This window comes from Lissotriton vulgaris, chromosome 5 (assembly GCF_964263255.1).
Source record: "Lissotriton vulgaris chromosome 5, aLisVul1.2, whole genome shotgun sequence".
In the NCBI taxonomy this organism is placed as follows: Eukaryota; Metazoa; Chordata; class Amphibia; order Caudata; family Salamandridae; genus Lissotriton; species Lissotriton vulgaris.
In genome coordinates this window covers 483,569,623-483,592,642 of record NC_141693.1, presented here as the reverse complement: position 1 = coordinate 483,592,642, position 23,020 = coordinate 483,569,623, and the positions used below count along the sequence as shown (strand labels likewise).

At 43.3% G+C, this 23,020-nt stretch overlaps 1 protein-coding gene across 1 annotated transcript in view; it reads right to left on the bottom strand.

Annotated features, from left to right (window-relative positions):
* The window catches only part of IPMK (inositol polyphosphate multikinase), a 117,514-nt gene that overhangs the window by 72,687 nt on the left and 21,807 nt on the right, over window positions 1-23,020 (bottom strand). Inside the window, exon 2 of the mRNA XM_086921937.1 lies at window positions 12,758-12,843. Coding sequence (XP_086778063.1) covers window positions 12,758-12,843 — 86 coding nt within the window. The remainder of the gene's footprint in view (window positions 1-12,757; window positions 12,844-23,020) is intronic.

Sequence of the window (23,020 nt, the reverse complement as noted above, 5' to 3'; positions counted from 1 at the left end):
AATTCAAAGGGTTAAACTAAGAACCAAAAAGACAACACAGCCAAACAGAGGGCATCACTTCTGAACTGGCAGCAACTAATTAATCAAACCCTGAAAGTGATGCTCTACTAAAGTATTTTGTAGGGGAATAAATGTGATTTTAAATTCATGTGGAACTAATGGGTAGTTGTTGCAACATCAACCTGTGCACTGGGCACCCCCCAACTTTTTGGGGACTGGTACTGGTGGTAACTGACTGCCTGACTGACCCTGGGCTCTGTCTAACCAGGCCCAGGACCAGTGCTATGCTAAAAACACCTACATACAATAGGGTACACTAAGGGTTGGGGTACCACTGTGATTGGCATGACCTACCACATAGGGCCCTAGTACATAATAGGGAAGGGGGGTTGAAACTACCTATCAGTCCCTAGTATATAATAGGGCAGGGCAGTTTAGAGGCCAGCACCCCTTTTCTGCACATGCATGTGTGCACTGCTGAGCCTGATGTAAGTTTTAAAGTAGGCTTGTGCTGCAGGACTGTTTTAGTTAATTGTGCCCAAACTCGACGTTTTGTTAGGGGCACTTAAAATGGATAACCTACAATGTTTTGGCATATTAGGTACCCCCAGCATCTACGCTAGGTGTCCCAAGGGTGGGGGGTCAGGTAACTATAACGTGGACCTTTATAAAATAAGTTATATATGCCCTGGGTAAAGTGAAATTGCACATTTCACTCCCCACATTGTGATAAAGTGCTGCCCAAATTCGACTTTGGTGGTAGAAGCACAATGGAGGGAGGATCTGCAATATTTAGAACCCCTTAAGTCTCCCCTAGGTATACCAGTGGTGGGGGTCATGTAGATGTAGGCAGAGCACTTATAAAATATGTTTTATAAGCCCTGGTGATGGAAAAAATGGCCAACGCCATTTTTCCCATTGTAAACCCCATGCCACGTAGGTTAACATGAAAGAATGTTACTAACTAATATCTCTTGATAGGAGAAGGCTAAAGTGCCATTCAAAGACTTCCCAGAGTGGTATTAATAAATCCAACAATATAATATTGTTGAATTTCTCCTAAAATGTACATACAAGAAGGTATAAGACTTTCTTGTTTTAAGTCCAAATTCAGCCTTTCAGTGGTCTGTCCTGATTGGTCAGAGTTAAGGGGATTAGCCAGGCTTCTTTGAATATGTGATAAAGAGCCCCTGGGGTTAAACAGCTCTGCTGGGAGGGCAGGGTCCTGTTTCACAGGAATGCCATATCAGGGGGAGAAGTCATAAATAATGGACTTCAAGGGAAGGGGAGGACCCCAGTGTCATTTACAACTTTACCCTTGTGAACCCCAGCCAGATGCTAGGATTAAGGAAGGAATGAGCAGATGCAAGGGGGAGAGACTATGGAGAACAGCCATCCTAGTGGTGTGTTTAGCTAGCTCTTCTCTCCCTGCTGGAAAATCAGCCATTATGAGTTTGAAAGAATTGATGCACTCTGGGCGAAAATAGTGCCACACTCTGCAGGAAGTTGTCAGACCTCTGAGTGGTACCCTGCAGCCCATTGGACAGGAGTGACCTCCTGCTTGACCCAGCGAAGTTGGAATAAGTATCTGAGAAGGGTAAAGCCCCTCAGATCTGCTGCTTGAAAAATAAGAAAGCAAGATGGGCCATGCTGGAGGTGTGATGTGCATTTCCTAAGGCCTGCACTCCGAAGCCTGCACCTTCTGCACCATCTAAAACTACAGCCTGTGGATTGCCTTGCTGTAAAAAGGACTAAGGAGTGGTCTCCCTGCAAGTTACAGGCCAACAGAGCTCACCTGGAACATCACCACCAAGAATCCTCAACCTGGAGAACTATCAGTGAATATGTAAGGGTTTTGTCCAAGTGGATTGTGGGAACGGAAGTCCTCAATTTTCAAGGACCATCGTTGAGCTTCCAGACCCTTGGAGTGAGTTTGAGACACTTTGGGACCCTTTGGTGGAACTTCAGGAAGAAGGTCCAGAAGTTTGGAGAACTTTGGAGCAACTTTGGAAAAAAGCTCCATAAGGGGACTGACTCAACCTGGCCAGCCAAGCAGCCTGCCTTCAACCGCAAGTCGGCCAGACGTCCATGTTCACCCCGCTGAAAAGCTCAGTAGGTCCTACTTTCACAGTTTGACCGGGAGTAGTCAAAGCCCAAGGCCGGCAAACCCTCACCGAATGCGGTCTTGTAAAAAGCACTGAGGGACCCGTGAGAAAAAGCTCAATAAAAGTTTCTAAGTCCGAACAAAGAAAAGGTGACCAGGAGCAACCGCAAAAGCCAAACTGCCTGCCTTCAACCGCATGTCGTCCTGGATCATTGGTTTGCTCCGCTGGAACGCTCTGCTGGTCGGACTTCCATACGTTTGACTGGGAGCTCATTGCAAGGCAATCTGGCGAACGCTCACTGAATCCGGACTGGCTGAGAGCTTCGAGAGACCCAGCAAGAAAAGCTCCAGAAAAGTTTCTAAGTCGGAAGGTAAAAACTGGGACCGAAACATACCCTGAGGGGTAGCCGCCCAGAGATCCATTGCGGATGGCCTGAAACTGACCTGGTCTACCGCAACCAGATGTCCTGATAAGGGGCTATAAGTTTCTATGTGCTAGAAAGTGCTAAATCTTTAAAAATCCATATCTCTGGTTCCCTACATTGGATTGTTGTTGTTTTGGTGTCCTTTTGGTGTCATTTTAAGATAAACATTTCCTATTTTTATAAATTGGTGTTGGATTTTTATTTTGTATTGTGTCTTAATTATTTACTGAAATTGTGTTTTTAAATGCTTTATTTTCCGGTCTTTTTTTTTGTGTTGAAATTTTTTATTAGAAATTTTGAGATGGAAATACAAATGCAAGAATGAAACAGAATAACATCATGATGAGTAAAAATGGTACCAATAAGGAAAAGAGTTACACGAGATATAATAAATATGAATATGAGGATGCAAAGATATTACATAATCCATAACCCTAAATATGATAACAATGAGAAAATTGCAAAATAAGTATATTATAGGAAAATAATAAAGGAAAAGAAAAAAAAGAGACAAATGAAGATAGGAGAGAAAAAGGAAGAGAAAAGGAAAAAGAAGGAATAAACCAGAATCCCAGAGCAACACGAGTATGAATGAAAAGAAGTAAGGGGAAAAGAATGCACAGTGGAGTAATACGGAAAAAAGAACGTAAGAGAATGGAATTAAGGAGGGTGAACAATCAGAGGAGAAGGAGGAGTGGAAACAGGATCACTATCCACAGTGGCCTCCAGGAAAGGGGACCACACCTGGAGAAAGATGGAAGCTTGGTCCTGCAAGTTATAAATAGTACGTTCATGCCGAGTTGTTTGCATCATCCCCACCAACCACTCTTCCTGTGAGGGAGGCAGAGGAGATTTCCAGTGTCGCAGTATACAAATGTTTGCCGTGGCTAGAGCCGTATGAAGAAGACGAATTTGAGGTCTAGAAAGCTTCGGGAGGCTACGAAAGTCATGCAAAATAATATTTAGAGAAGTAAGGGGTAAAGGAAGTGACATAGTATTGGCCAATGTCTTCTGTACAAAAAGCCAAAAGGGTGTAGTACGAGGACATTCATAAACAATATGCTTAATATCACAACCAGAAGCTGAACACCTCCAGCACAAAGTATGTGATAATAACTTGGCATGATGCAATTTAACTGGAGACCAGTGCCATTCATGTAAATTTTTAAAAATGCAAAATTTAAGGCGGCTTCTCTCACTACCTTATGTAACCCTTCCAATAGGTGATCCCTTTGAGTATTGGAGTATACAACTGACAAGCAAGATTGCCATTTTAGCTGAAGAGCTTGTGAGAGAGGTTGCGAAAATATAGGATGCAAAAAAGTTTTATAAAGGCCAGAAGTCATACCTTTAAGATTCCCCCATAATTGAAGGTAGAACAAAATAGGAGATACCAATACCAATTCAGGCGGAGGACCTAAATTTTTTGTGAGAGCTTGCTGCAGCGGAGTGTATTTAGAGGATTGCGTGGGCGGCAGGCGAAATTCCTCGCAGAGTTGAGAAAAGGATTTAAAAGTATAATTGTAAAACAATTGATCTATAGTCTGAATATCAGCTCCTGCCATTCAGGACAGGACAAAGTGCGGCCCCTAACACGAACAGCAGAATTGTGCCATAAAGGAGCTTTGATATGGATATGCGGATTAGATTTAAGTATACGGTGACTTCTCTGCCAAGATTTATACATTGCAGATAAAATGGGGTTTTTAGGATCAGAAGGACTAACCCCTTTGCCATAGAGAAGGGACAAACCAGGACCAGAAGCTAATAAATGACGTTCAAGCGGGACCCATTGAGGTATGTCTTTAGATTTAGGCAGAAAAAAAACAAGTTGCGAAAGGTGAAGAGCAAGTGAGTAATTCTCAATAGAAGGAAGGCCCAAACCCCCTTGTAATTGATGAGATTTTAATTTTGCAAGGGTAAGACGCGGTTTAGCCGTACCCCAGACAAAAAGTTTTATGTTGGAGTCAATGGGATGTGAAAAGGAAGCATACCTAGAACATAGAGAAATCTAGGATGAGTAACCATCTTGACCGCCTGGACACGACCCCATAGGGATAGATCCAAAGCCTTCCATTTATCAAAGTCTCTTTGCATTTGCGCGATTAAAGGAGTCAGATTGTCCGTGACTATATTATCCAACCCTCTATTAATTAAGATTCCTAAATACTTAAGCCGGGATGGTTGCCGATGGAAGGAGAAACCAGAAATCACTTCGCCAATGGACATGGGTAATGCTTCAATTTTATCCCAATTTATCTTGTAACCAGAAAAGGAAGAGAAATCAGTTATGATGCGAAGGAGAGAAGGGAGAGAACGGGGAAGATCAGTGAGTGTGAGGAGAATATCATCCGCATATAAATAAATTTTAGAGTGACCAATTGGAAGGGGGACACCTACCACTGTAGCAGATTGACGTATAGCGGCAGCTAAAAGTTCCATTGCAAGAAGAAAAAGAAGAGGGGAGAGAGGACAGCCTTGACGAGTACCTCGCCTAATTGGAAATGGAGTAGATAAGAAACCGCCGCAATTCACCTGAGCCGATGGGTCATCATAAAGCAGCCGCACTTTGTCTATAAACTGATCACCTAATCCAAACCTTTGCATAATATGAAAAAGGCACTCCCACTCGATGCGATCAAATGCTTTTTCAGCATCCAGAGAAAGAAGTAAAGCATCGTCAGAAAGATGTTTAGCTGACCATAAAGCGTGAGAAAGAGTGCGCAAATGGTTCCGGGATGACCTACCTGGGACGAAACCTACTTGCGAATTATGAATTAGAGAAGGTAGAACTTTACGAAGACGTGATGCAAAAATACTAGAAAGTATCTTAATATCAGAATTTAAAAGAGATATGAGCCTATAGCTACTGCATAACAAAGGATCCTTACCAGGTTTTGGTATGACAGCTATAGCGGCCTTGTTGGAAAGTGGACCTAGAGAATACTCCTCCACTGCTTCCCCAAATGCAGCATGCAATGTGTCAATCATACTCTGGCCGGTCCATATAAGAAATTCAGGAGGAAAACCATCATCTCCTGGAGCCTTAAGATATGGCATGGCAGCTATAGCTGAAGAAATTTTATCCTTCGTAATAACCCCATCCAGTAGGGCTCTACCTTCATCAGAAAGTTTTGGAAAATGGGCTGCATCTAGAAATTTGGACATCTCAACTGTATCTATATGAGTACTTGGAGAATAAAGAGATCGATAAAATGAAGCAAATTCCTCAACTATTTCTTGTGGTCGAGTAAGTACAACGCCATCACTTGATTTAATGGCTGGGATTGCCATAGCGGCCTCCCTCTGTCTCAATTACGTAGCCAATAACCGACCAGCCTTTTCCCCCTGTTCATAACCACTTGGATGCTAAGGGTGGTGCCTGCATATCAATGTAATTTCCATTGAAATCAATGGAAATTCCATGACGAGTTACCCTTGTCATTAGCGGCGAAGAGGTTAATGATGCCCCTTCATCCTCTGCAAAGCATATTCGGCTTTAGAGGTAAAGAGACTATTAAGGGACATACGCGCTTGCTCCAGTAATTTACGAGCCTGAAGGGATGGATTTGAAATATACGATTGAGAGAGTCGGCGAATGTCATCCTCCAAAGCAGTCTGTTTAGCTGCAGTTTCCATGTTGCGAAAAGCAGCGTCCCACATGAGTGGACTCCTAATTGTTGCCTTAGCGGCTGCCCAAACCGTTCTCTTAGAAGAGATTGAGGTATCATTAAGAACAAGGTAATCTTGGAAATGAGATTGCAAAAGGAGTTTACCTGCTGGAGCTCTATATCGGGCTATATTCAAGCGCCATGGTTTACGTCCTGGCTTGGAGAGACCCAAATCGAGAGATAAGAGAACAGGGGAGTGATCAGATATGGCTGCTTCCAAGATCTGGGACTGTGTAACCAGTTGTACTGCCTGTTGCGAAAGAAGAAAGTAATCGAGGCGCAAGAATGTACCATGTGTAGAGGAAAAGAAAGTGCATTCTTTGTCCTGGGGGTGACTCAGCCTCCAATGATCAACAAGACCAGTATCAGCAAGAATGTCCCGTAGGATGGCTCTATCTGGAGCATTAATAGTATCAAAGCAACCGGTCCTGTCCAAAGCAGGATCTGGAGCCAAATTCCAGTCACCTCCAATGAGAAACTGGGAGGCATTTATTTCAGTAAAAAGGCGGTTTAGTCGAAGAAAAAACAGTTTTTTAGAGCCTAGTTGAGCATAAATAGAGCCAAGACAAATAAAAGAGTTCCCAATTTTCAGCTTGACAAACACATATCGACCTTCCGGATCTGACCATATTTTGAGGATTGTGAAGGGAAGTGACTTTCGAAAAAGGATGGCTACCCCACACTTGCGAACAGGATTAGGGTTGGTAGGATCATGCTTGGAGACACTACTATGAATCACTTTACCGACCCAATCTCTGCTAAGGTTACTAGATTCAATATCGTTTAAGTGCGTTTCCTGCAATAAAGCAACGTATGCATGTTTAGAACGTAAGTATGTAACAACTTTTGTACGCTTGATATAATGAGTGAGGCCATGAACAGTCCAAGAAATCACAGACAGCGAGAGAGAAGAGGACATGATAAGAAAATGCAAAAGGTAGGTAAAAAGAAAGGGAAGAAAGTAGGTAGAAGGTAGAGAAGAAGAATGTTGCTCTGGGAAACAAAAGACAAAGTGTTTCTAAGAAGAAGAAGAGAACTAATGAAATAGAATAAAAGAAAGAAAAAAGGAAAAGAAAGACAAAAGAAAAGAAAATACAGAAGTGGTTTAGAGGAGCGAAGTGAATATCTAAGAAAGACAAAACAGGTAGAGATAGAAGAAAAACAAGTATTAAAGAATAGGAAAAAGATAAAATAAGAAAAGAAACAGAAAGAAAACCTAGACTGTGATCTACGGGTCTGGGCGCACTGAAAGCAGCGCCAAGGGGTAACCAGACCCTGTCCGAGGAAAGAAGAATGGGGATCTAAAGAGCAAAGAATAATATAGAATATGGAAGACAGCATAGAATAGGGTAACATTGTCAAAAATCACAATAAAACTTGAAATACCATCATATAACAAAGGTAGTGAATAAAGAAAATGATTAAAAGGTGTGGTGCAATTACCATACAATATAAAAGAACTTGGTAAGAAGAGAGAAGGAACTAAAGGAGGTGGAGTAGATGAAGGAACCCCCATAACATACAATAAAAGAAGAGGAATAGGGATGATTAAGGAAATGAGAGTATAAATAGGGACAGTTTGGAGTTAAATAAGTAGAACAAATATAATAAAGAATACAGTATACCAAAAAACAGAGTAGCTAATGAAGTAAATGAACAGCATGGAACGGAACTCCCATGTAACAGGTAATAGATATATAGCATATAATGAGCAATACCTAGAATATATAACTACTCCTAAAGAGCCTATAAAAAATGCAAAAGTTTTGAAAACATACAAGATAACAGTAAGACCTAAAGCGCATAATAAAACAGAAAGACACAGCGATCATATTATATAGTACTAGAAAACCGCAGTCAATTAAGTGAACAGTTAAAGCATCGCTGATAACATAAAACATCATAAGTTGATAAGATAGTGAAAATACAATAGAACAGAAAAAAGACATCAGTCAGCATCCGAAGGCTGCTTAAGAGGTGATCTAGACTTATCTCTTTGTGGCATGTTGGTGAGGGAGGAAACTGAATGTAGTGCTGAGGCCTTATCATCCTGAGAGCGAGGCAAACGGGTAATTTCCCTACCACGTTGCCGAGGGTCATTAGAGAATCTCAGAGAAGACACTGTAGGACTTGCAGATGATATAAATACAAAAGACAAAGACCCTGCCAAGGTGCATCAAACGGGTCCCCTAGGGGATCCACAACAATTATAAATGGGGTGACATTAGCTATGTATCAGAGCCAATAACATCAGAAATATTTTGATCAGTCCATTATTTTTTTTACATAATTTTTTTTATTTTTGTTAGATCTCTCATTTCTTAAATACAGTACATTCAATATATAAATACATAAGGTTCTGTTGATAAAACTAAAGGGGGAAGGGTATTTCACGTGATATTTCTAGGGAAAGGTTCAGCAAGTATCAGTGTTGCACACACTACCGGGCAGATATAGGGAATTCACATACACACATATACTCAGGGGGTCAATCGCATTCACATTCATTCATACATTTCTTTCATATATGTACAGCATGGCCTGCAACAAAGAGATAGAATTATAGTTGCATGGACGTAAGTGCAATGGCAGTACCCTAGTCCATGTGGACAACGATTTTCCATCTAATCTGCCTTCATATTTTGCACTTACGTCCATGCAACCATAATTCTATCTCTGAAAAGAAAAGAAATGTATGAATGAATGTGAATGTGAATGTGATTGACCCCCTGAGTATATGTGGGTATGTGAATTCCCTATATCTGCCCGGGAGTGTGTGGAACACTGATACTTGCTGGACCTTTCCCTAGAAATATCACGTGAAATACCCTTCCCCCTTCAGTTTTATCAACAGAACTTTATGTATTTATATATTGAATTTACTGTATTTAAGAAATGTCAGATCTAACAAAAATAAAAAAAATGTATGTAAAAAAAATATTGGACTGATCAAAATATTTCTGATGTTATTGGCTCTGATACATAGCTAATGTCACCCTTTTTATAATTGTTGTGGATCCCCTAGGGGACCCGTTTGATGCACCTTGGCAGGGTCTTTGCCTTTTCTATTTATATTGTACTAATCCCCTTTTTTCCTGCCTATATCAGTAATTCACTTGGGGAACTCCCTTCTATTTTATATGGACTTGCAGATGATGCCTTGGATTGAGAAGTCTGAGCACCAGAGGAAGATTGAGTCTCCATATCATCAGATATGATGGTATCCAAAAATTGCTGAAGAAGAGCAGGATCATAGAAGTCTTTGGAATCTCCATTCCTGGTAATGCGAAAACGTGCAGGTTCGAAAAATCCATACTTGATGTCCATTCGGCGCAACTGAGGCCTCAGAGAGAAACGCCTTCCGTCGTTCATTTGTTTCTTTGGAGAAGTCCGCTGCCACATGAATAGTGTGGCCTTGAAAAAGAAAGGAGCCACGTGACCGAGCCTCTGACAGGATCTGTCGAGCTTGCTCATGTCGGAGAAAGCAAGCAATAATTGGTCTAGGTCGAGCAGAAGCACCAGAGCGTGGAGGACCCAGTCTATGAGCACGTTGTAGTTCAAGAGGAGGAGTAAAGGAAATACCAGTAAGAATGGGAAGAGACTCATATAGAAAAAAACTTCATGTCCTGCTTTTCAATGTTTTCCAGAAACCCAAACAAATCGCATGTTGTCCCTACAACTACGATCTTCCAAGTCAATAATTTTACTATGCAAAAATAATAAATAATAATAAATCTTGATCTGAGCCTTGGACATTCTCCAGACGAGTTTCCATATCCGAAATCCTAGAGTCAATAGCATCAATCCACGTGTGGAAAGTAGTAAGCTCAGCAAGTATAGACTGAGTAGCCAAAGATGTCATTGTGAGGTCCAACCCCTCCAACCTGCGATTAACACCAGAAAGTTCTAGCAGGATACGTTGCATAGTGTCTGACAACGCCTTGTCACCCTGTGATGTCGCAGCTTGCAATGAGGGGGATGATGTGGAGCCATTTCCTTTCACCAGTGGATTAGAGTGTTTCACTGCTTCAGTGAAAAGTGGCGGCTTGGGACCACGGCCTTCATTTTTGTTATTAGACATTGTAGCCTACCGTTGTAGAGGTGGTCTACAAAAGCAAATTGACACAGTATTGGAGTGTGAGGCAATGATGAAACCAAGGGTACATCAAAGAATCAAAAGTAAAAAAGTATATGCGATAAGGTAGTGACCAACATATGTAGCAGAGAGAAAATATATCAAAATGAAGGATCACTATGGCATCACACAAAACAACAAGCAATACAGTATAAGATAGGTTCAATGCAAGAGCAGCACACCTTGCGCGCCAAAACCCACCTGATAAGAGAAAACATGCGAATAAGGTGAGGTAACAAACCTGCAACGGTAAAAAAAGAAATGGAGGTCTGCATACAATAATAAAATGCGTCTCACATATGAGGGCGGAACATGGGGGGGGGGGGAGAAGAGTTACCATTCCACCAGAACCACTTCAAACAAAACAAAGCCCGTGAGCTTATAATAGAAAGCAGTTATTGTAAATGAGGATTTAGCCCTTTGTCCTTTCCGCCTGCTACCCCTGTAAAAACAGAACTGGCAAGGTAACATATTGAAAGAACAGGAGAAGATATGTAATAGAAATAATAAAACTGATAAGGTCAAGTCAATCTGACACAAATGTCACTTATGGCACATAAAGCAGCTAAGCAAAAATGCCAAAACCAGTTGGTGGAAGTCAAAGGGAAAAATGCCCCTTCAAGTGACCTTCACAGTTTGCTTCCACTTGCAATGCAAGAATTAAAAGTAATAATTCAGGCAATTTTAGCTCTGCCAGTACTGATATGACCGCTGGGCATATGTGCACATTGAATTAAGTAGACACGCTGCAGTGGAATAACAAATATGCCAGACTTTCAGCTTTCCCTTCTTTCCTGTGATGGTGTCTTTTCCAATCAAAAAGGCATTACTGGCAACTTGTGAGGAAAACTAGCATGAAAGGAGCCTGAGGAGGGCGCTGCTTACAGTCAACATGGGCATTGAAAAACCCCACAAAACGGCAGCCTGTAGCTGTTATGAAGCGCGCTCCCACCGTCTGAGGAGGCGCGGCCCTGTAGTAGCACAGGCGCCGCCTTAGCTGAGGAGAGGCGCGGCCACAGGAGCGCGTGAATGCCGAGGCGTACACTGCTGAAGTCGGCCGCCTCCCCGTCACTCCGCTACCATGTAAGCAAAAGCCGCTAGCAGGGAAAGAAGAATACCGCAGCAACCCTCATGAATTCCGGAGTCCTGCCATCTCCATAGAGACGACCCACTCGAGCAGGTAAGTCGAAGAAGCTCGTCAGGGGTCCGTTCCTCGGCGGAGCTCTCCTAGCTGGCGGCCATCTTCCTGCGTGGTCAGACCACGCCACCCTACATACCGGTCTTTGAAGATAAGCCTGCCTGCTCACTACCGAGGTTTGAGCATAGAAACAATTTTCTAAGACCTATTCTGATCCCTATACTGTATTAGCGGACTTATTGCCAGTGGCAGACCTACATTTGTCCCTACCAATAATCTACTTTCCAACGGTAATAAATACGGATAAGAAGAACTTGAGCTGCTGAGCTAGTGTGGGACGTAAATTAAATGACATCATCTGAAGCACAGGAGAGTGAGTTATAATTCTTTGCTAAGGTCCACCAGATAAATCGTAGCCATTTGCTTTTATTTTATGTCCTGACTTTTGTCCTACCACTATGTACCATGAACAGGTCAACAGATCACACCAACTGCACAGGTGAAACACAATACCCCAATACTGAGAAATGGCTTTTAGGCTGTCAGTGAGAAAGAGAAGCCTTTAGTCTACAGGCTGTTGAAATAAGTGCCAAAACCCAGACTGGTTCAGAACGGAGTATAAACCAATATCACTAAGCAACGCCAAAAAAGTAGGGAAGCAGCTCACACAGAAAGGGGATCTCTACCAAACCAGAAGATGAAGAAGCAGACTTGCAGATCTGTGCGGGTGCAAATGTTCACATGCTGGGTGTGTTTCCCAAGACATAAGCACTCATGTAGAGTGTAAAAAGATCTGTTAAGAAAGCATCTCAACTCTGTGATGACAATGATAGACAATCAGCTGCCACATGTCCAAAAATGTCACTCAATAAGACTAAAGCAGAGCTGGTGTTAGTAGATGGCCCTTTACTTAGGATTTCAAGTTTTTTAAGGGGACGGGGGAAAAAGTGAGAAAACATAAGGAGGAATTTTTATTTCAAATGGCTTATGTTTTCATTGCTACTTGGCTATGAACTCAGAGGGATGAAAATCCAAGATTGCCACTGATGAATGAAAATGGCTAGCGCCTGCGAAAAAAGTGAATGCAAGCTATTAGGCAATTGGTTCTCAGACACCAAGCACTGCAAAAAATAAAATGTGCTGTTAGTTTCAGAGAAAGGTCCTGGACGTGAACCGCATTATTGCAATACTAAAGTCGCAATTATGCAAGTCAACAGCGGATCACATGATGACGAAGCAAACAGAAAGGTTTCTTTAATACATTAAATCTTTCTTTGTGCAGACCTTCTTGTAGAAATCAAGCTCCCGTGGTCCACGAGGGGGGGGCTGCAACTGCTTAAGGACTGTGCCATCCGGATGCTGTAATATGCCTATAACAGAAAAAATAATCTGATAAACTCCATGGGTTTTTATACCTGTCCTGGTTTAAAATTAACACAAGTAATAGGAAAGTACTAACTTGAAAGAGATTGATAAGCAAACATTAAAAAGTATGCTCCTATTAAAAAATATACAACTGTAAATAACGTTCCTAGGCAATATACAATCAATAAGATACAAGAAACAAGCATTGGAAATGCAATAGGTCTCGCATTAGAAAAGTTGGAGCTATTGGTCTTGTAAATGACACATATTTTATTTATGTGTTGGTTTTTAAAATAGCTAAATTGATAGCTTTGTCATTTACAATGCCAATAGTTATAGCTTTAGCAAATGTGACACCTATAGCATTTGTAATGCAATATGTTTTATTTACGTGACTTAGATGTATTGATATTACAAATAACAATGGCCTTTTTTTATAATTAATACTTAAATAAAAAGTTATTGTAATTTATAATGGCAATAGCTTAAACTTTTGTAAATAACTTTTGTGAAGATTATGTTAAGTGTATTTTATTGTGACGAAAATCCAAGAACAGAAGTGAAATATTAACATCTTTTTGTGACATTTGTAATAAACCTTGAAACATTGAGAGAACATATTTGAACCACTTGTTGTTGAATGGTTGCACAGACTGATGCTCTGGTGGCGCTGAGTGATGTTGTGGTGGCGACGAGTGATGCTCTGGCGTTCAGTGATGCTGTGGTAGTGCATAGTGATGTTGTGGTGCCCCTGAGTGAAGCTGTGGTGGTGCTGAGTGATGCTGTGGTCATGCGATAGACAGATAGATAGAGTGAGTGTGATAGATAGAGTGAGGGTGATTGATAGAGAGAGGGAGAGCTATAGATAGAGGGAGGGCAAAAGATAGAGGGAAGGCGAAAGATAGAGGGAAGGCGAAAGATAGAGGGAAGGCGAAAGATAGAGGGAGGGCGAAAGATAGAGGGAGGGCGAAAGATAGAGGGAGGGCGAAAGATAGATAGATAGATTGAGTGAGGGCGATAGAGGTGTAGAGAGAGGTAGAGAGAGGGGTATGTAGAGAGAGAGGTGTAGAGAGAGGTGTAGAGAGAGAGGGGTGTAGAGAGAGCGGTGTAGAGAGGGGTGTAAGAGTGGTGTAGAGAGAGGGGTGTAGAGAGAGGGGTGTAGAGAGCGGGGTGTAGAGAGAGGGGTGTAGAGAGAGGGGTGTAGAGAGAGGGGTGTAGAGAGAGGGGTGTAGAGAGAGGGGTGTAAGCGTAGTGTAGAGAGGGGTGTAGAGAGGGGTGTAGAGAGAGGGGTGTAAGCGTGGTGTAGAGAGAGAGGGGTGTAGTGAGAGAGAGGTGCAGAGAGAGAGAGGTGCAGAGAGAGAGAGGTGTAGAGAGAGAGAGGTGTAGAGAGAGAGAGGTGTAGAGAGAGGGGGGTGTAGAGAGAGGGGTGTAGAGAGAGGGGTGTAGAGAGAGGGGTGTAGAGAGAGGGGTGTAGAGAGAGGGGTGTAGAGAGAGGGGTGTAGAGAGGGTTATAGAGAGAGGGGTGTAAGCGTGGTGTAGAGAGAGAGAGGGGAGAAAGCAGTGTTGGGAAGGGTGAACAGAAATGTTTTTCCCGTGTAATTTATTTGTTTGAGCTATTGAATGTAGAGTAAATGAAATGTTACTAAAGTATATATAAACTAATTTGTAAATTTTTGTTTTGAGTATAGTCATTTTTAGTCTTTCCCCATTAATGGAGTACATATATTTATTGTTGAGTTTCTTACGTGACAGATCATGAAACATATATATTTTCTCATATTGAATATATAGTAAACAGCCCCAAATATAAAGGTGTAAAACGTATTTTTTAAAGAAATCTAAATTCAGCTTTATGGATATAAATCTGGAAATGCTTCCAACAATATTCTGCACGAGGAAAGAGGGCGTATGTTGGAACTTAGAACAATTACTCTGAACATCTCATCAACACTGTAATGCACTCGTATTAATACGCTGTAATGAAAGGGTGTTGTGACCCTAGTCTGCTAAATGTAGTTGATGCTTGCAAGGCTCAGCAGGCCCTTACCAACCCGCAACTTGGCTGACTGTGGCAGCCTTAAATAAACGAGTGCAGTGAAGTGAAATCACCCAGAAGAGTCAACGTGTATTGCATAGTAACATCTATTCTAGCTCCTGGAAATATTAAAATGTATTTACAATGTTGGCATAGGCTTGATAGGCGACAAGCATATGCCACTAAAAGGAAAGAGGACTACATAGTTTTAGCACAGGGCCCCGCGACCAATACCCCCTTGTAGATAAGGCCATGGGATTTGTTCCAGTCTTTAAGCAATCATAATTAGGAAGATACTCACGTGCAGTGAGAGCACTCTAGGTGTTCTTGGAATTGGTAGTGCGCTGTGGTGCCTACCAAGGGGTTATGTTTGGAAAAGCATTTATTATAACACTATTTTCTTTTAATGATTTGTCATAAGGATCCAGAAATATCTGCCAGAAGGTAAATAAACCCTACACACAATATGCTGTCATTGGTGCATTTCATTCCATGTGTAAATTTCGACCCACATGTTCCTTTAAAGTCCACATCCCAATTGGCTCTTTTAGATCTAGATTAAATCTGTTTACAGTAGAGAACAAATGTGTAAAAGAAAGGCCACTGGGCCCATAAAACTTTAGAGCGTTTCCTTTTACACCTCGCTGAACAATGGCACGATTTCCTCGAGAGGGAAACAAACATTGGGGTGTGTGTGTGGTTGTGGTACGGGGAGACACTACGGAGAGTTTAAAGGTCACACGGTACCTTCACACAAGAGACGTTTCAACTCTACAGAACCACGCAAAAACGAATCCCGACAATTCATTTAAAAAAAGGAGCGCTTAAATTGGGCGGGCGGTCGAAGCCACCACACTGTGGACGATGTTCGGTTTGGGGTCTAACCTTTTCTGTTAACTGCTTTCGAAATATTGAGCAACTGATTGAAACGTGCATGGAGGTTTAATCTGTACTGTATGCAGGGGCCGGAGCAGGGAGAGCGGCCTTTGAAGTGCCTATGGATCGGGGCTATGCAAGAAATGCATTTCCAAAAGACGGAGGGAAGGCAGATAAGGGGAGGGGGAGGAGAAATAAGACACGGCGGGCAGGGTAGGGGGCGGAGCAGGGAGAGCGGCGATGAGGGTGTTAAGCAGCAGGGGCCTTTGAAGTGAAGCTAAGCTTCACTTCAAAAGGTGTGGGAGGAGTGCTGCCGGGCGATTGACTGGCGATTTGATGATGTGCACGCGCATTTTAGGTCAATGCGCTTGCGCATTGACCTAAAAGCGCACAGGCACAGCATGAAATCGCCAGTCAATCGCCAGTGTAGGTAAACCTTATTTAAGCCCCTATAGTCTCGCTCAATGCGCATGCGCATTGAGAGGCGAGACCTAAAAAGCTCAGTGTAACCGACAAATATGGTATTCAAGGAAATTATTTTAATTACAACAAACAAATATACAATTCATCTTAGAACAATTATTTGTTAAAATGACATCAAATTAATGACATTACATTAACAATGTTTTTTCTCCACACATAGTGGACTTTAAAAATACAATAGAATTTAAAATCAAAAGTGGCAGAAATTAAATCTTCGACGTGTGTTTCGGCTCCAGTAGTGCCTTCATCAGTAAAAGCCACAGGTAAACTTTTTGTAATGACTGATATTGTTCTGCACTGTAGTGGAACCGATACACAGGAGAATTTTCCCTTTTTAAAAGTCGCTGATAATTGCAGATATTCTGACTGTTGTTGCTACATGGGATATCTTTGTAAAATGTCACATTAAAGAAAGATAAATTCTAAGACGAAACAAAAAGATGCGTGGATGGCGAACATTTGTAATGTATTAAAAACACACATTTTCCGATACGTCTGTGTAATACGATGCGTGAAGAGAATTGCTTAGATGGCAACCCTTCTTAGGGGGCTTGAAAATGAAATTGCCTATTGTTCTGAAGTCTCAGGGACCCAAAGACTTCACCACCAGCTCCTCTGAACTTCCTTGCTGGGAGTTCGGACCTTCAAAGAGGTGCCTGCTGTTGTTGTGGCCCAAACCAAGCAGCCACCAACCTCACACAATGGATCACCCACAGCGCTGACGAATTAGCACCCTTGAAAAACTTTCAAATCAAGCAAGTTAGCAAAAAAGCCCCCTGGTTCAATGACGACCTCAAGAAATCCAAGAATATCTGTCGCACCCTCGAAAAAGCCTGGCGAAAAAACCCAACCACTGACAACACTCAAGAACACCACCCGCAAACACCACCAATTGATCCGATCCACCAAGAAATCAGCATTCAAGGATCGACTTGACAACAACGCCCACAACAGCAAAGAACTATTCAACATTGTCAAAGAGTTTACCAACCTCAACGCCGGCACCAACGACATCACTCCATCCCAAGATCTCTGCGACTCTCTAGCCTCGTTCTTCCACAACAAAATCGCTGACATACACAACAGCTTTGGCGACCAGTCCACCCCACCCACCTCCGAACTAAAACCCCCCTCCAACAACCTTTGCGCCTGGAACCCAATCACCACTGAAGACACCATCCGCCTGATGAACTCCATCCACTCAGGATCGCCAACTGACCCATGTCCCCACCACATCTTCAACAAAGCAGACTCCATTATCGCACCCCATCTCCGAGACGTCATCAACTGCTCCCTCAACTCCGCTACCTTCCCGGAAAGCTGGAAACATGCCGAACTCAGTGCCCTCCTGAAGAAACCCACAGCAGACCCCACTGAACTTAAGAACTACCGCCCCCATTTCACTCTTCCCATTCCCTACTAAAGTCATTGAGAAAGCCGTCAACAGCCAGCTAGCCGCCTTCCTCGAATCCAACAAATCCCTCGACCCTTCACAGTCCGGCTTCCGAGCCAAACACAGCACCGAGACCGCCCTCATCGCAGCAACAGACGACAGTCGAGCTCTACTGGACAACGGGGAAACAACTGCCCACACAGTCTGTCATAGCACCCTTATACAACGCCTCAGCAACGTCGGAATACATGGAAAAGCATTGGACTTGATCATCTCGTTCCTCGCCGGAAGAACCCAGAGAGTCCGCCTCCCCCCTTTTAGATCAGAAGCCACCGAAGTCATCTGTGGCGTATCACAAGGATCATCACTCAGTCCCACCCTCTTCAACGTATACATGAGTCCCCTAGCATCCATCGCGCGCCAACACAACCTCAACATCACCTCCTACGCAGACGACACCCAGCTGATCCTCTCCCTCACCAAAGACCCAAACACCGCCAAAACCAACCTAAATGAAGGGATGAAAGAAGTAGCCGAGTGGATGAAGAACAGCCGTTTAAAACTGAACTCGGACAAAACGGAAGTCCTCATCTTAGGATCAACCCCCTCCGCCTGGGACGACTCATGGTGGCCATCGGCCTTGGGAAACGCACCCAAACCAACGGACCACGCACGTAACCTGGGCTTCATCCTCGACTCCTCCCTCTCAATGACCAGACAAGTCAACGCCGTCTCACATCATGCTTCAACATCCTACGTATGCTCACAAAAATCTTCCGTTGGATCCCCACCGAAACAAGAAAGACGGTCACCCATGCACTGGTCACAAGCCGACTGGACTACGGAAACACTCTTTACGCTGGAACCACAACCAAACTACAGAAAAAACTCCAATGCATCCAAAACGCTTCAGCCAGACTCATCCTAGACATCCCCCGCCAAGCTCACATTTCCGGACACCTGAAAGACCTCCACTTGCTCCCCGTCAACAAGAGAATAACGTTCCGTCTCCTCACCCACGCACACAAAGCCTTCTACAACCTAGGACCCGAATACCTCAACACGCGCATGTCCTTTTACACCACCAACTTTGATCGTCCAATCTAGCCCTCGCCGCAGTCCCACGCATCCAAAGATCCACCATGGGGGGGAAGGTCCTTCTCCTACTTAGCGGCCAAGACCTGGAATTCTCTCCCCACCCACCTCCGCCTTACACAGAACCACCTCTCCTTCAGAAAACAACTAAAAACTTGGATATTCGATAAGTAAAGCACCCCTCCTCCCTCAAGCGCCTTGAGACCCTCTGGGTGAGTAGTGAGCTATACAAATTTTGAACTTGAATTTGAATTAGAGTCTGTTTTCCGCTGGGAGCTGGAAGAATCCACGCATTGTCCCGGATCGTCGCATCGAGGTGCCAAGTTTGTCGCATCGTTGGGGGATGCAGTAAAAAACTGACGCATCACCTCCCCTGCGCAGCAGTAAGGAACAGATCACCTTCCCTACGGCCATTTTGTTTGTTTTGTGTGACTCATCCAAGGCACTTTGTGAGAAAAGTGTTGCATTTACAACTTGCATTGAAATGAACAATTTCTACCATTTGAAAGACTTATTTTTAATACTGTATTGTGGATTTTTGTCGTTTGGTCTTGTTTTGGTTTAGATAAAGATTACTTATTTTTCTAAACTGGTGTGGTGTCCATTTGTAGTGTCTTCACTGTATTATTATATATGTTCACAAATGCTTTACACACTGCCTCTGAGATAAGCCTGTCTGCTCGTGCCAAGTTACTAGGAGGTGAGCAGGGGTTATTTTAGGAGTGTATCCCCCTTACCCTGACTAGAAGCAAGGGCCCCTTTTGGACAAAGGCACCTAACTCTGCCAACTAGAGACCCCCATTTCTAACACTCTGGCACTGCTAATGAGGTTAACTTCACCTTTACGTGCATTTAGGAGAACAGTTTGTTTAACCAATGCAATATAACTAATGGCATGGAATCTCATCCAGACTGGTTGTTTGCATGTATTGCCTGCATTGCAAGTGACTAACTGTGGCCCTGCTAGGGTGGGACTTGTTCCCCCAGCGCAGCCTGTGGCTATAGGAGAGGCTCGCCACACAGACGCGCTGAAAAGCACCAGATACTTCTCTTGGGGCAGGACAAACCCAGGGCAAAGACCAGGCCAAGACAGGTCCGCCTTAGCCTGTCATGGACGGACAGGGACTAGGCTGGGTCCATTCTCTTGGCTCCTTGATCTTCCGTCCTTTGATGCCTGGAGGCATGTCTCCTGCTACGGTATTGCGAGCTTTCAAACATTCCTTTGCTTTGCCAAACTTCTACTACGTATAAAAGGCATGTTGATTAGAACAGTGGTTAGGGTTCCCCCCTCCCATATTAAATCCTGGTTTGAAAAAGACTGCAGAGCGCAAATGATAGCCTATGTAAGGCCCTCAAACAAATTCCTAGAGATCAAGAGAGCAATCTTAGGCAGTAGAAAAGGGTATGCACTGGCACTGAAAAATAGGAAGGTAGCCGTCAATGACGTAAAATGGGAGGCTATTCTTGCCTACCACAATAAAGAACCCCATGCATGTTAGAAGGATGATTCGGGCAGGTTTATCCCCAGTGGCGTCCCCAGATAAAGTCACTGTGCATATTACTTCTGAGACCTGGATATAACATTTGTCCGTTGTTTACTCCTCTAATGTTGTGATCCCAGAAAAGGGACGGATTGACTGCTCATTATGTGGCAGTCTCTCTTTCAGGGAAGAAGACGTTCTTAAAGCGAATCACAGTAGTCCTTGCAAGAAGGCTCTAAGCCCAGACGGTGTACCTCTCGACTTATTTAAGGAAGACCGTGGATTTTGGTAACTTGTGCTTACTAGTGTCTTTAACCCTGTCTGTTGGGCGGGGGTCCCGCTTTCCTGTTGTATGTCAATAGTTGTTCCTATCTTTAAAAAGGAAAATACCCATAGCCCAAGGTGCTACCGCCCAATATCCCTGCTTGATTCCACGATTAAAATATTTGGCTGAGTTATCCTGGAACGACACCTCTCCTGCAGTAATGTTCTCTCTCTGGTACAATATGGATTCAAGAAGGGTCTTGGAACAATTGAACAGGGTCTTAATTTACTTCTTATTGTGGCTAAATATGGTCCCTCCCATTTATCTTGCATTCATGGACTTAGAGTGCCTTTGATTGTGTCAACTGGTCCAAATCATGGGTTACCTTTGTGTCTATGGGCCTTGAGATGGGTTTGGTTTCTTTTTTAAGACTCTTTCACCAGGACCTCTCAAGACTTTCTTAGATTTGGGAACAAATGCGAGTGAACTTGCCCTTTTAAAGTTAATGGAGGAGTATGCTAAGGTTGTGCACTTGTCCTCATTCCATTTTACTTTATATTAATGATCTGGAAAGGACATTGGTGTCCCCCGGGGCGGATGTGCCACATGTTGGGAAAAAGGCTGTGCCCGTTTTATTATATGCGGATGACGCAGCAGTTCTCAACAGGATGGCTAAGGGCCTAAAAATCTTAATCTCAAGCTTTGTGGTATTCATGAAGGCGCTTAATTTAGACACTGACTTTTCAAAAACATTTTTAAGGGTCTGTGGCCCTAGAAATACCAAACCCTGCACTTATGGAACAGGAGGAAGAAAATTGGACAGAGTGAGTTCTTTCCATATCTTGGTTTGGATTTTGATGACACTTGCACCTGGTCTCCTTGCCTTAGGAGTTGGTTAATTTGCTTCTCTTGTGCTGTTGGAATCACTTTTCCCTTGCTGCCTGTAATGGTAGAAAACTGTTGCCCTGATCCTGGAAATCTATAAAAAGAAATGTCTTCCAACTGTGACATATGGGATGGGGATTTTGGGCTGTAGAGGTGTTTGGGTTATTCAAGTGGAGACAAATAGATTTTGTCGACACATGCTAGGGGCACCCCTCGACTCCACATTTTTCTCTGCACCAGGAATTAGGTTTGGAGTATTTCCAAGATCTTATTAGTGCAGCTCGTCTGGCTCTCTGGTGCTCAATATGGGCAAACAAGAAAGCTAGGCTCAATCGGGCTGTTATTAGAGACTGCCTCTCTTGCAAACATGGAATGAATATTTCATAATTATAGTATATTAGAGACACTACTTTAGCCTTGGTTTGTGTACATCTGTTTGAGAATCCAGATGCCATCACAAAAAACAAAATCTGGGTCCAAGACGGCTTCACTAAGCAGAGTCAGGCCACTAGTGAGGCTGTAAAGGTGGTGAAACCAGACATGAAAGATTATTGTGCAATCCAGATGGCAGCCGGGATTGCACCCTATCTACTTTTCGTACAGAATGTGTATGAGCGAACATTATTGTGTCAGTTCAGATTAGGTACAATCCATTAGTTGCTAGGTTTCCCACAGGGCCAATACTCTTAGCAGATATGCGGACGGACCTAAAACAATTGGTGAAGGGACCTACCCACAATCTGGGCCACACCTTGGATGGTATTTTTTCTAAACATCCAACCTTCGAGTTTTCAAAATCCATACCGGTTCTTGGTCAGACCATACAATAGTCTTGTTTTCTATCTCAGGGTTGAGCCCACAAAGCTCAGGTCGATCGTCTAAATCTGCCAGGACCTGCAGGGCCTGGAATAAGATAGAGGGGGGAGATCTTGAGGACCTTTTGGTTTCCTCTAAAAAGGCACTCCCTCTAGAGGTTGAGGTGGCGGCAGGGGCCTATACAAGGTGGATTGAAAAGCCCTGTGCCAACCTCGCTCCACCCAAACTCTGCCTCCCAGCCAGGTCCCAGCTCTCTGCGCCCTTGTTTTCGGAGGCACTTAGGAAGCAGAAACTAGGGTGAAAAAAATTGGAAAGGGTCTGGCGCAAAGACTACAAGGAATCGGATAAAAGGTTACTCAAACATAGCCTGTTACGCTATAAAAAAAAAATAATAATAAATGGTGGTGACGGCGAAACAAGAATACTTCACCGATCGCATCAGCCTGGTCAAACATTTGGCAAATTAATTGTTTAGAACGGTCTCCTGTCTGGCTGCCCCGACACCGGCAGCCACACCCGCTAGCCCCGAGCTATGTGAGGAATTAGCCAAATTTTTCTCAGATAAAGTAGAGACTATTTTCAAGGCCTTCACTGGTTTAGACACGGTGAACGGTCCAGCGAATACTCCAGTGAATTCAGCGGAGGCTAGCTCAGGGGCAAAACTTGAGTGTTTCTCGCCGGTAAATGTTGAAGGAATTATGGGCTTGCTTCAAGTGGCAAGGTCAGGCTCCCCATCTGATCCATGCCCGGTGGCTGTGATTAAGCTGGCCCCAGTTCCTATAGTTACATCATTGGTAGCCCTGTTTAATAATATGTTTAGGACAGGAGATTTTCCGTCATGCTGGAAACGAGC